At 39.5% G+C, this 13,527-nt stretch overlaps 1 protein-coding gene across 1 annotated transcript in view; it reads left to right on the forward strand.

Moving 5' to 3' along the window:
* CAPRIN2 (caprin family member 2) overlaps window positions 1-13,527 on the forward strand; it is a 682,604-nt gene that overhangs the window by 222,114 nt on the left and 446,963 nt on the right. Inside the window, exon 11 of the mRNA XM_086952790.1 lies at window positions 1,950-1,991. Within this exon, the coding sequence (XP_086808916.1) occupies window positions 1,950-1,991 (42 nt within the window). The remainder of the gene's footprint in view (window positions 1-1,949; window positions 1,992-13,527) is intronic.

Genomic DNA, 13,527 nt, shown 5'->3' on the forward strand with positions numbered 1-13,527 from the left:
CACCTTCTTCTGGGTCCCCACATGACGGATCAGTGCAAATCTTTCCATAAAAGACTTTAGGTAGATGAACCTTTCCTTTTTTTGCTGGGGAAAGTTGTGCTGATTTGTTAAACTGTACCAAAGATATTAGCAAAACATGAAAAGCTTTCTGTTGAAACTGACCCAACTATAACTGCCCAGTGGCAAAGACCACACTGTAATGTTGAGCTGTATAGATAAAATAAGTGTATATAGATATTTATTTATAGATGTATAGATAAACAGATGTCCTGATTTCGCCTCTAGCACACAGGAATCGAATCCCAAGAGACGATGCAGACCAAAATCGTGCTGAATTTTTTTATTTTTCAATTACTCGCCCAACACCACCGCCATGACGCGTTTCGGTCCCTCTCGGACCTTGATCACAGACACATCACACGGGCAGATCAACACCATTTAAAGTGACAGTGCAGTTCCAAACTTAATGGATATGGATGAAAGACTCAGTCCCTGCGTAAATTCATTACTAACTGTAAAATACAGTGCATATAGGCTTACACATTTTGCATTTGCATAAGCATCTTGTGCAAAACTAGCTGATAAATACAGTACATATAAAGTGCAAAATGTGCCAGATTCATGTGCAAGTTGCAATTTTGGTAAACATTCACAATAAATATTTACAAAACCGAGTAAAAAACATCAATAAATAATTGTATTCATTATTTATGATAAAAACATCCCATTACTAAAATCAACCAGGTGAAAGGAACTTTCTAAAATATATGCATGATTAAAAAATCTATGCTAAAAAGTCCTCTATGGCTACATCAATAATGAATGTATTCTAAGCACATGACAAAAATCTTATTTAGCCACTAATCCACGCAGGAACATTGGAGTAATTATTCATAAGTATAGCCCAAGTGGGCATGCTCCTAATCATCCACAAGAAGAATATATATCAGAACAGTGTGTTCACACCCTGAAACCAAAATTAACCTAGTGAAAATAAGTGATAGTATAAAATACTTAAAATTGATTCTTTTTGTGAGCGGCATAACGACTTATTCATTGTAGATGGACCTAGGAAGATATATACAGATTTAAAACACACCATAATTCTCAGATATAAATTATAAAAACTGTATAAAAATCTTCAGTTGAATTCAAACCATTCGGACTCTTAGTGTCCATCTCAAGAATGTATTTTGTTTCCAATCTTCTTAATCTAGCATTTCTATCCCCTCCGCGCCTCAGGGGTGGGATGCAGTCAACTACATAGTATTTCAACAGATCAGAGTGCTTAGCGTGAGCTGCTGAAAAATGGCGAGCCACAGGGTATGATTCATCCCCATTTTTAATAGCCCGTAGATGTTGTAGAACTCTCTTATGACACTGGGGTCGAGTGCTCCCTACATATTTCAATCCGCAGGGGCACTCCAATACATATATCGCATATTCTGTCTTGCACGTAAGCTTTTTATCAATTTTCCTAGGTGTACTATGGAAAGGGCTCTGGTATTCAGTTTTGTTTATACCCTGTCTGCATGCTTTACAAGTAGCAAATAGATGTGTGTAAATGATGAGAAAGCATTGTAAAGAAATTGCAAGTCACCAAGTAGTTCGTTGGCTGTATAGAAGAACATGGCAAAAGGGTGATATTAGGAAAATGTCAAAAAGGCAGATTCAAGTTTTAATGGTGTTGCTTTAATATGTATCAAAGCAAAAACACAGATTTTTGGTAAGGCACTTTTGCCAGGGTTAAAGTGGCATCTAGTGTTTATATTGGCACCCTAAGGCTGAAAAGGCGAGTCAATCTTTTATGCTTTATGAAATTATTATAACATGTTAAATTATACAGTTATCACTGCTATCTGCTGCAAATGCTTCAATATCCCTATTGCTAAAGCTCTCAGCAGGACATTCTGTGCACCAAATTTATTAGTGTCTTTGTTTCATTTTAGAGAAGAGAGCGCCATCAAAAACTTGAACCTGAGGTGAATTATGTAAGTAAAATTAGCATAAAAAGAGAGTAACTTATTGTGTTTGCTCTAGATTGCATCTATGCCTGTAATAAAGCGGGATACTTCTCATCAAACAAGTTGGCATGGTTTGCATGATATGACAGCTCGCTATGACCAGGAATTTCCTCCTCTGAAGCCCACCTGACAAGCAAATTGTACTTGTTACTCCTAACCTGTAGTCACACCCTGTGAATTAATTTACCAATGGCCCCAGGGCTGGGAACTAAGTTACCTCACACACCATCCCAGTCTTCCATGACTCCTGACCCAGGCCTGCTGGTCAGGAAGTGATTCCCCCCATGACCCCTAACCCTGGAAGTAACTGAGAACATGTGAAGTCTCCTTCCAATCGACCCCTGACGCACTCTAACCCGTACCACCATGCAATAAACAGGAAGTGACCCAGCGGCTAGTGATTAGTTTGCACTTTCTGGACTCTGAACACCAACACAAGCAATCCATGTAATGTGTAGGAAGTGACATAGCTGGTGACCACCACAAGGCCTAAAAACTCCCAATCCCCCAACCTTTAATCCCATCCTACTATGAAATTGTATGAACTAGTTACTTTCAACATAACGGTTTCAAAGACCAAATGTTTGAAAATGTGTGAACATATGTGGGAAAGATTTTTCATTTGTGAATAGAGAACAACTTATATTTTATTTTTATTTACTCGACCAATAGCATGATCATAGAGCGTACAAGAAAAAAATCACAAAACCTATAAAATGCTGTCGATGAGATCCATGCACAATAGTAATATGTTGTATTTATTTCATCAATCAACGCTAACATCCATGAGAAATTAAAAACTAGACATAGCAAGCAGGTTTAAGAATTATATAAAATTGATTACAATGTAATTTAAATAAAAAAAGCACATCATTGTTTCTACAACCTTTTAGACTAGAAACCCATTCTGACTACCCACTGTATTTATGCACAAACCGCTACAGTGGGTCTTTTTAACCACTCTGGATCTCAGCCACCACGCATAGAGGATGTACCTAGATAAGGTGAAGACAAGCCACCTTGTTGAATAGGCGCTAAATACACGTCTAGCATCTGCAGGACGAGTATATGACCGCCTACAAGCAGGAATAATCCATGCTTTCCTCAAGTTGGGCAAAAAAAACATAATTCTCTATAGTTTCTATGGAGGAATTACAAGACTGGCACGTAGAAGTGACAGTGGCATTCGCCCACCTATTTTCATGGCATTCGGAGGTAGGGTGCCGCTTCGAACCTGGTCTCAGGGGAGGCGCAGGTCATCTGGGAGCTGTCATTGTTTTCATCGCTGTCTTGGGGCTCAGAGGGGCAGTGACTAACACTGCAGGGACTCCGTTTACCAGGAGCTCCTGCTTCACTTCTCCCACCTGGTCCGTGTTGCCTGGACAGCCCCGCCCCTGGTCAGAACGAGCCCTACATAATACTTCCGGGTTACCGCTGCGCGGGAGCGTCCCGGGAGAAGCCCGGGACAAGGGCTGGGCCATCTGTGGCCATCCGAGACCGGTAGAGGCCGGGCTGGGCCACCCCCCTGATAAGTAAGACACTTGAAACTGGTCCTCGGTGTTCTATATTATTATACCTCTGTTTCATGGCAGCTAACCGTAAGAATGTACAGAGAGTGGGGGAGGGAGTTGCGGGTACAATGGATGCTTTCCTGATTAGAGCTGAATCCGTTTTACAACGCGAAATAGCCATGACTGAGAAAAGATTATCGCTAAGTATAGCTGAGGTGCAGAAGAGATCGTCCTTGGGCAAAATCATTAATGCTAAATCACCTGCTGTTAACCTTTACCCTGTTGTTCTTATTAACAAGCAGGGTGCTAAACAAGGGCCAGGTAGTGGCCATGAGGTGGATACATCCGCTAAAAACATGAATGAAGTTATCCCTAATGGCCAGCCCCCTCATTCACCATCACCCCTTCTGGTTTCCGCGCGTACAACTCTACCCAGCCCTATAGTGGTCTCACCCAATATATCACACTTGTCTAATACCCCAAGGTCTTCTGTGGACACCTCCTCTGAGGAAGATACATCTAAATCTAGTCCTATATTAAGAGCGAGACTTCGCTCACATAGACTAGGCACAGCATATAAGGGACAAGACCAGGGCCCGAAGAAAAATATGGCAATCCCTATAGTGAAGAATAAAAGAAATAGTAAAGAAGTCGGGGGAGCTAGACCAAAAACTGGAAACACCTGAGCGGGGGGGTAGGCAAATGGTCTCAACAAAGACCATTAGCACACAAACAGACAGTGGTAGCACTATTTCGGATATAGGGTTGGAGAGACGTCTTGGGAAATTAGAAACGGCGCTGAAGAATTCCCTTGAAGCAATGATAAAAGAGAAAGTGGAGGGACTTGAGAGACTTGATAGCTAGTCTAACACAATTTACGGCAAGAATAGAACACTTGTGTGAGAAATTAGGGAACGAGGAACAAACTACCAGCTGGAAAGGGAGTAACCCCGCATCTCTTACCACCTCAATAGGAAGGGAAGTAGAAAGCCCGGCGACACTTACAAATCCCCCACAGAAGGCCACCTGCCCGATTGAGGGCAGAAAGGACCATACACATACTCTAGCATAGCATGTCCTAATACTAGAAGGGCAGATAGACTGACAGCCCAGGGAAGTCCGAGCAAACCCCAGGTATGACCAAAGTATATAGTCCTAAGGGAACAGATTTGATGCCAAATACTGACGTCTTACAATTACCCGCGGAATTTTCACCATACGTAATAGTCCTTTCAGGGGTACCCTCTCTTAAAAGGGATAAACAAGAATCTTGGCAAAATCCCCGCAATAAGGTTGTTGATTGGTTGGTTAAATTTAAGCAGTTCCATCCGGCTGACACCCACGATATATTGATGGTCCGCAGGGTAGGGTGGCTGGGGCACTCATTAAAAGACATAAGAGGAGACTGTGTGGTTATCAACTTTAGGCGCCCCCAACAAGCTAAAAGGGGCTTGCAATGTATGGAAGAACTGCAGGGTAGTAATACGCTTATAAGTGCACTCCCCTTGGGTTACTTCTATAAGCCAAAGTATGATGGGCATCCAAGACAACAGCTTCTAACTATCCCTCTAGAGAACAGATTTGATGGTCTCAATCTTGAAGAGGTAGACTGACTACTTAATTGTAGTGCCATTATAATCCCCCAGGAAGAAAACATTAGAGCGCTAGAAAGGGGTAAGGTGATAGAGACTTTTACTACTAAGCAAGTACCAAATACACTGGGAGAGAGCAATTTGGACTTTGGTGATGGTTTATTAGCCTTACCTAGCAATAATAGCACTGAGATGGAAACAATTAGCTCTAGTAAAATTCTAAAAGGAGGAACCAATGATAAATCCTCCGCAGTATGAGGAATAGTTTCCCAAACTAGCCAAGTGGACCCATTACTAATAACTTCCCATGATAATCGGATTGTTAAATTTATGTCACGGAATATAGCTGGCCTATCTAGGAATCTCAGGGATACTGTTTGGTGTACTTACACTGATGATTATGATGTAATTCTCCTGCAGGATACCTGGGACTTAGATATTCCACACAGGCTTGGTTGGTTATAAAACCTTCTACCACAAAGCTATCCCTTCAGTAAGAGGAAGAGCATCTGGGGGCCTAGTGATCTGGATAAAAATCTCTCTGGAAATTGAAGTTACCCTTCTCTCTATTTCATGCCTGGACCTACTAGGTGTAAAGATGGTGACACAAGATAAAGAAACTATATACTTAATAAATGTATATAATAGGACAAATCCCCTAAACAAGGAATCCAAGGTGATAGAGTATTTGGACTCTTATCTTGACACACTAGGTCCCAACGTACAAGTGATTGTAGGTGGGGATTTTAATTGTAAATTTGAGCCAGTACTGGGCCTTGATAATCTATTTGATGAACAGGATAGAGCTAATGATATTCCTGCTCTAGATAGTACTGGGGCAGTTAAAAACACGGTGGCAGCAATTCAGATCTTACAGTTAACTGTGGGACACGACCTAAGGGCCTGTAATGGCCGTTCTCAGGCAGATAAACCATCAGCTCCAACATTTTGTAAAGGCAACTCCAAGTCGCATATAGATTTTATATTTGTCTCCATAAGTCTATGGTATTTAATAACTGAATTTAAAGTAGACTTTAGGACAGAGAGCACCACCTCCCGCTTCAACTAAAACTAGATTGTCAGCCTTTTACTTCTAAAACAGCTGTAGACACTGTAGTAAATAGCACTTCTGTGAACTCCAGGTAACAAATAACAGGCGTGCCCTGAAATGGCCTTACATTTTGGCCAAAGAAACAACGCTGGTAAATATTTATAATACCTTCTCAGATATTGCTGCATCCTGCCAGAATCTCTCATTAGGCACCCACGGTGTAGTAGATATGCACTACCAATTGATTGAGGCTTTAACACCTCTTCTTAGTAAAAGTTATGATAAGGACAAGAACTTAAATTGCAGTCATTCAGTCTCGGGCAACCCTTGGTACAACAAAGAATGCAGTCTAGCTACGTCTCACCTGATTCAGGCAGTTAAAACTAAGAACCCACATGCGCATAATAAGATTCTAATACAGACGAAATAAGCATGGGATGAGACAATCTTGGAGGATCTCCTAATTGCTGCCAAAATGAGAGATCAGGGCACTTTCTGGTGCTTAATATCAATGGGGAATAAGACCAGCAGATCATCTAAGGGTCTTTACTTAGACAAAAAAACCTGGTGCGACCACTTCTCTAAATTATACTCCCAAAATGAAGTGGGTTCGTGTATAGAAGAACAAGAGGTCGATCTAGCCCCTATCACAGTTTCCTTATATTTTAGTTTAGAGGAGTCTATCCAGGCACTACAGGCCATCAAACCAGGAAAAGCCCCAGGACCTGATAAAATTCCTGGGGATCTTTTAACACATGATATGAAAGTTTGGGGGCCTTATATTAACTTTTTATGCAATTCTATAGTGGCAGGCACGCCAATCCCTGAGACTTGGAAAGGGGCAGAAATTGTCACAATTTTTAAAACCCAGCCAATTACCGCCCAATTAGTTTAATTGATCTTTTACAGAAAGTTTTTGCCAGACCTATTTTAAATAGACCTTTAGGATGGATGGAGGAGTCACAGATACTGACTAAATTCCAGGCAGGATTTAGATCAAAAATCAGCAATGTAGACCAAGTATTCAGGTTCAGTTGTATTTGCTGGAAATACATTAATATAAGGAAGGGTAGTTTGTACATTGCTTTTATGGACTTGAGGGCCACTTTTGACCTCGTCCCTCGCTCCCTTTTGTGGGACACATTAAGAAAATTGGGGGTCCCAGGTGAACTTCTTGTAGAATTAATCAGACTCCATACAGGGAATTACGCCAAAGTGAGATGGGGGAAGGGAGAAGTTACAAAAGGCCATACCAGTGAGAAGGGGCGTGCGTCAAGGATGTGTGCTGGCGCCTACGCTCTTCTCACTGTATGTGAATGATATACCTACATATTTGGGGGATTGTAGCCATGACTCCCCAAAATTGTGTGATGAAGCGATCACGGCATTACTTTTTGCCTATGACACTATCCTCATCTCACAGACTCCGAAGGGACTCCAAAATTTGGTGAATGCATTTTATAGCTATTGTGTGGGAAAGGGACTAGAAATCAACTCATCTAAAACTAAATATATGTCCATAAACCTGCAAAAATCATTCAAGAAAAATTTGACCCTAAATAAGCAAAAATTAAATACGTGGGGAGTTTTAATTATTTAGGTAATATGCTGGATAGTAACCTCTCATGGAAGGGGCAATTAGAGAAAAGTAGTCTCCCTTAAACAAAATTTGTTGCCTATCTTAAAAGTACATGGCGGGAGTCACTCTAAGGCTATTACACCAGCATTGGAAGTATTTAAAGCAAAGGCCCAATCAGTGACACTTTACGGTGCTGAGGTTTGGGGGCCATCCTGCAAAAGGAACTTTGAACGGGATGAAAATAACTTCATACGTAGGTTAATCAAAATACCGATTAGAACTCCCCTAGTCCCAGTGTTTCTGGATATTGACATAAAACGCACAGACTATGAAGTTACTTTAAGGCCGTTACTTTACTGGGTAAGGTTATGGACTACTCCTGAGTTGCTTAACTACAGAAGCGGTCTAATAGAAATCATGCAGATTGATGAGTATAAGAATATAGCATGGATAAAACATATTTCATTTTGGTGTATTAGGCTAGGGCTTTCCCATTTTTGGGAAGAGCCCCAGAGCATGACTTCTATCTGCAAAAAGCTTTTAAATCCACCTTTTGGTCATACAATAAAAATGAAATATTACATAGCTCAACAACTGGTACCTTAACTCAGAAGTTTTTGATTGTAAAGGGTAGTGCTTCTTTTGAACTCTTATGAATGAGATAGGACCACCATTAGCAAAATCCCTATATCTGCAATTTAGATACAGGGTCCTTCAGACAAATGTAAATACATGTAGGTGGGGGGCAATAAAGAGACTGATCTCTGCACCCTTTGTTTGCAAAAGGCGAAAGAGGATGATGTTCATCTACTCTTTTGCCCGGTCTATAAGTCCCCCAGGACTCGATGGATAAGACCCTTATGTAAAAATATGGGCGTTAGGACATACAAAGAAGCTGAACGAATAATTAAGTCCAACACTTCACAACTGGTTGTGTTCTGTACAAGTAGGTTCCTGTTTAATGTTTATCTGATTTGGAAGAAGCTTGGTCTTAAGCTATAGTGTATATAACCAGACTCTAGTTTCCTCCACTTTACTTAAAAAAATACAATATACAAAATTAAGCAATCTAATTAAATGTTTTATAGCCTGGCTTTTAAAAACTACTATTTTAACTTATTTATGCAATGAGATTGTTGGTTTTAGGACGGTATTTGTAAATAATTGAAAAACTGTAAATATGGGAAATTGTAAATTTGTCTCCTTCCATCTTATCGTTCCCTGTCTATGTAGATATGTGTAAAAGGTTTTGAGGATATCCCCTTATAAAATGTTTTATCTCTTTTTTTCTTGCTTTTATGGCTAAGTAAAGCCAAAATAAAGTTGAAACAAACAAATTGTATATAAAGTGATCGTGCTTGTGGTGGTTCAATATAATCCATGTAAAGTTCAAAATGAAAACCACTTAACATTTAAAAAACATGATGTTAAAGTGCCAAGTGCCACCAAGTTCCAATAGGTTTTATTGAACTGTGTTAGTATATTCTTTGAAATAGAATGTGGATCATTCCATACACTTCCTCCCCCCCACCCCCAATCTAAAGAGCCAATCTTTGATTTTCGAAAACCATGGAAGGCAGCCTGATTTTATTTGGAGGATTAATAGTTCCTCCACTGTATCCTTGACAGGGACTTGGGTGTTACTTGTCCAAAGTCTAAACCAGAATGTGAGCGCCTTGAGAACTACAAAGTGGGTAACTAACTTGAGTCCAAGATCAAGGCGTAAGCGGAACACAGGTGTATTCTTAGGAAGAAGTAAAAGCGCTCTTGAACTTATTTTCAGTGACTTCCAGCTGGCTAATATTATCCAACCCCCATAATTCGGCACCAAAGAGCCGCGCCAAACCCTTTTGCTCTGTGCATTTCTAAGGTAGGCGAGATTGGACAAAAGGTTGAGCGTTTGACTCTTTATGATGGCAGAATCCGCATGCCAGATTTTTGCTGATTCTTACACCCAGATAATAAATGTCTTGACCTGTTCTAACAATTGAGTATCAAATCAATTTATTTTATGACGAGGGGTGCTTAGCAATTATGATCAATTGCCTTTATGAAATTAAAAAGAATTGTGATATGGAGGACTGTAATATATTTGTGTGCATGCAGACATCTATTTGCACATGTGTAGGCCTGCATGTGCATTTGTACGTTGGTGAATTTGTTCATACCAGTGTGTGGGTGTCTGCATGTGTCTAGGTAGCATTAGGACTGTAAATAGGCTTTTTATAGTGGCTAGGAAAAATGACCACATTGTAGCAGTGCAAACAAAAAGCTGACAAATAAATGTGCATGCATATCAGTGAGGTCTTTCGTCAAACTGCAAGAAGTAGAACGGAGGTCGGGTCTTTTTTTAGTTTTTGTTAATAAAATTTGTTTCCACACACAGAGTAAGGCTCTTTTAAACAGTGCTAGACATGAGTTGAGAGTTTAAAAAAAAACAAACTGCAAGAAATATAAATTGGCTTAGACCTTTCCGGTATTTGCCTCGTTTAACCTGAAGCTGTCCTGGATTACTGTATTTGTTACAAAAAAGGCGATAACTTAAGCACAGAAAATACTGACCCGTGGTTCAGCACAAAAGTGGCCTCTTTAGTTAATATGAAAACAGGAAATCTGCTTCTTTGTTTGCTGGTTCAGGACAAAAATGGTCTATTTTTAAGGCCTCAAGAAAATATCTGAAATAAAGAATACTACTTGTATTTAGTTATACAACGTTACCAAAGGTACCTTTACCACTCATGTAATACCACTTGGCCTTCACAAAATGTGGCACTCCACAGAACAGGGAGTTTCACAGGCTTTTGAAATTTTGCCATTATTCGGAAAGTCCAGTAGGCAGAGTGACAAGACTGCACTCAGAATGGACTCTACCTATAAAAGGCAGCCTGTAAATAATTTACATTTTTAAATCTGTGAGCACATTGTAACTAACATGAGGATTGCTTTATATTATATTTAACATTGTTTATTTTGTACATGTTTTCTGTATACAAATGTTACATATCCTTGACCTTGAACTGTGCTCCTATATATGCCAGGTTAATTGTTCACATTTGTATTAGTGCATTGTGTGAATTCTAGTATATTATGTATGACAAACTGACTTATGCCCAGATAGGCCCCTATTGTATTTCAGGGAAGTAACTTGTAGCTTAATGTAGCATGTCATTACATAAAAGATGGAGTGTCTTAAGATTCTATGATGGTTCTGGTAAAATGAGACGTTAAGGCAGTCTATAAAGCATATATGAACGCAAATGGATACTACATGTAATGTCTACAGGCGTTTAGTTTTGTGTTGTAGAAACCATATTTGCCACTTTTTGTTATGAGCACTTTCTTTCTGCAATATATATTTTTTGTGGGTTTTTGTTTTGAACTGCAGTGTACCGAATGTATTAGTTTTGTTTGAAAGCTGATCTGGATTCTGACCACCCCAGTCATAGTTGGCTTTCCAAGGAAAATCTTTAAAATGTATGGGAGATTTTGCAGGTATTCAGATAAAACTTCAGGGTTGTGGTGTTTTACAAGGTTTTGGCATTGGGTTGTGGCGTTTTAGGTACTTGTAGCACGAGGCTTCCATCTGGACTTTGCTGATAAGCCTGTTCTATCATGCATGTTTAACAAAGCTTTTTACAGTGATGCCTCCAAATGAGTTGTACAATATGTAGCTGAGGGCTGTATGAAGGCCTGCGGGACTTGGAGATAGTCATATATTAAGCTTTTTAAGTTGTTTCAAAGACAGTTTAGTCTGTAATCTCAAAGTATATTGGAAAGCACATTTGAAGTCTTTTTGCAAGCATTTCATTTAGGAGACCATGCCAAACTAAATTAAACAGCTAACAAAGTGTGGTTTGCTCATTTTGTATATGTATATTGCAATGTGTTAAGGGGATGAGGGTCAAAGATGGCCAAACGCATGCCCACTTATTTGAACAGAATTGGCCTTTCATCTGTGTGATCGAACTCTAAATGTCAAGAATTGTTATTCTAGATCTAATTTAAAATGTCTATTTTTACAATTTAATCCCCACAATAAAAAGCAATTTATTTAACGTCCTATTTATTTTTCAATTTATTTTTGCTTCAGTCTGGAATTAGTCTTTTTTTCTGACCATGCTTAGAGCTCTGAAAGATCATAGTTACACGGAAAATATCAGACCACGCCGGTGTGACATTGCTAAAAATCATGACCGATTGCAGTGTCACAGCACTTTAAAAACAGAAGTGTTTTAGGGATGGGTGTTTTTAAAAAGTTGCTACTTTTAACATTTCTTCTTAAGCGGGAATTAAAAATTTGAAACCAGTTTATTGAAAAGGTTTTAAAGATTTACTTCTGTTTTTTAAAAATCTACTGGGGTCTAAATTGTTTAATGAAATACTAGAGCTATTATTGTACTTTTTTGCAACTAGTACATGTTTTTCAGTTTGTTTAATCCGTAGCTTCTGATGAGCCTATTAAATCAAGCGCAGTAATGGTAAAACCGTTTTAGGAATATTACTGAACAGCGAAAGTACCACGCAACAGTAATCCAGTGTTTAGGCAACTAGCGAGGAAATGTTAAGATAAATGTAGCCCACAGATGAGACTACCGAAAAGGCTCTGATACTGTGGAAATGTCACATTCTCACACTAACTTTACGAGGTATACCCTGATCCACACACCAATATTAAACCATTTATTGAAGCAAAGTGCTTCAAAGAGACAAACTAAACACTAATGTCGCCAATGACTGTATGGCACCTATACACAACAGCTTCTGGAGAATTCCACACAGCATATAACTTGTTCTTACAGGATTCTGACCTTTGGTTCAAAGCTTGAGGTTTCAGCAAAGCTGAACGCCTGTGCATCTCCTCACTCCCAGTCTTTGAGGGAGCATTTTAAGAGCGAATAAAAAGGAATCTGAGCAATGTGCACAGATATTTTGCAAGAGTTCTCTGAAGACTTTTTTTGTAGTAACCTAGAGAATAAGTATCTTGTATCATAGTAGTTATCCTTAAAGCTATGTAAGTGCAACATGATTTTTTCCAGCTCCGTTTCAGCAGACAAGGTTTTGACAGTCCTTTATTAGACTTTCAGTACAAGATATATTTGCTGTGCAATTTATCGAAAAAATACAAGCCTTTTACATTACTTTGTATAGTAAAAACATTCAAAGAAAACGGTTGGTACTCCGTTTTAATCAGACTGAAAATAAAACCGGTCTTGCAGAGAGTATTGGGTTGCTCTCACAAAGTAGCACAACAGACACACTTGTACTATCCAGTGCATTACAAACCCATGTTTGTCTTGAATTATCGATTGATCGTATGGGTGACTTTATGGAGTTGGGGAATTTCTTTGAAAATGATATTATAATCCACATTTGTAAAGCGCGAACAATCACCCGTAAGGGTATCTGGGTGCTGGGTGCCATCGGGAAGATTGAGCAAGCTATTGCCCAGAGTCACAAGGTGCTGGGCTAACCTGCCGCCGGAGCCGGGGATCGAACCGTGATCCCCATATTCCAGCGTCAGTCGCCGCGGCGCCATGACCATTCATGTTCTCTAAAGTAGGCATGTCTTGGAAGTACTTCGTCTCGAGAGCTCTTGTGAACTAAACCCTGTATATCTTACACTATGAGAAGCATTTCTGTTGCATATTAAACTTTAAATGTTTTTTGGGGCTAAAATGTGTTTGCATTGTTGCCATATCTGTAACACTAAGTTTAATCACTAGTGACATGCACTGTAAAATGCATAAACCACAAGGTGATGGATGGAATG

Source organism: Lissotriton vulgaris, chromosome 1_2, assembly GCF_964263255.1.
Source record: "Lissotriton vulgaris chromosome 1_2, aLisVul1.2, whole genome shotgun sequence".
Taxonomy (NCBI): Eukaryota; Metazoa; Chordata; class Amphibia; order Caudata; family Salamandridae; genus Lissotriton; species Lissotriton vulgaris.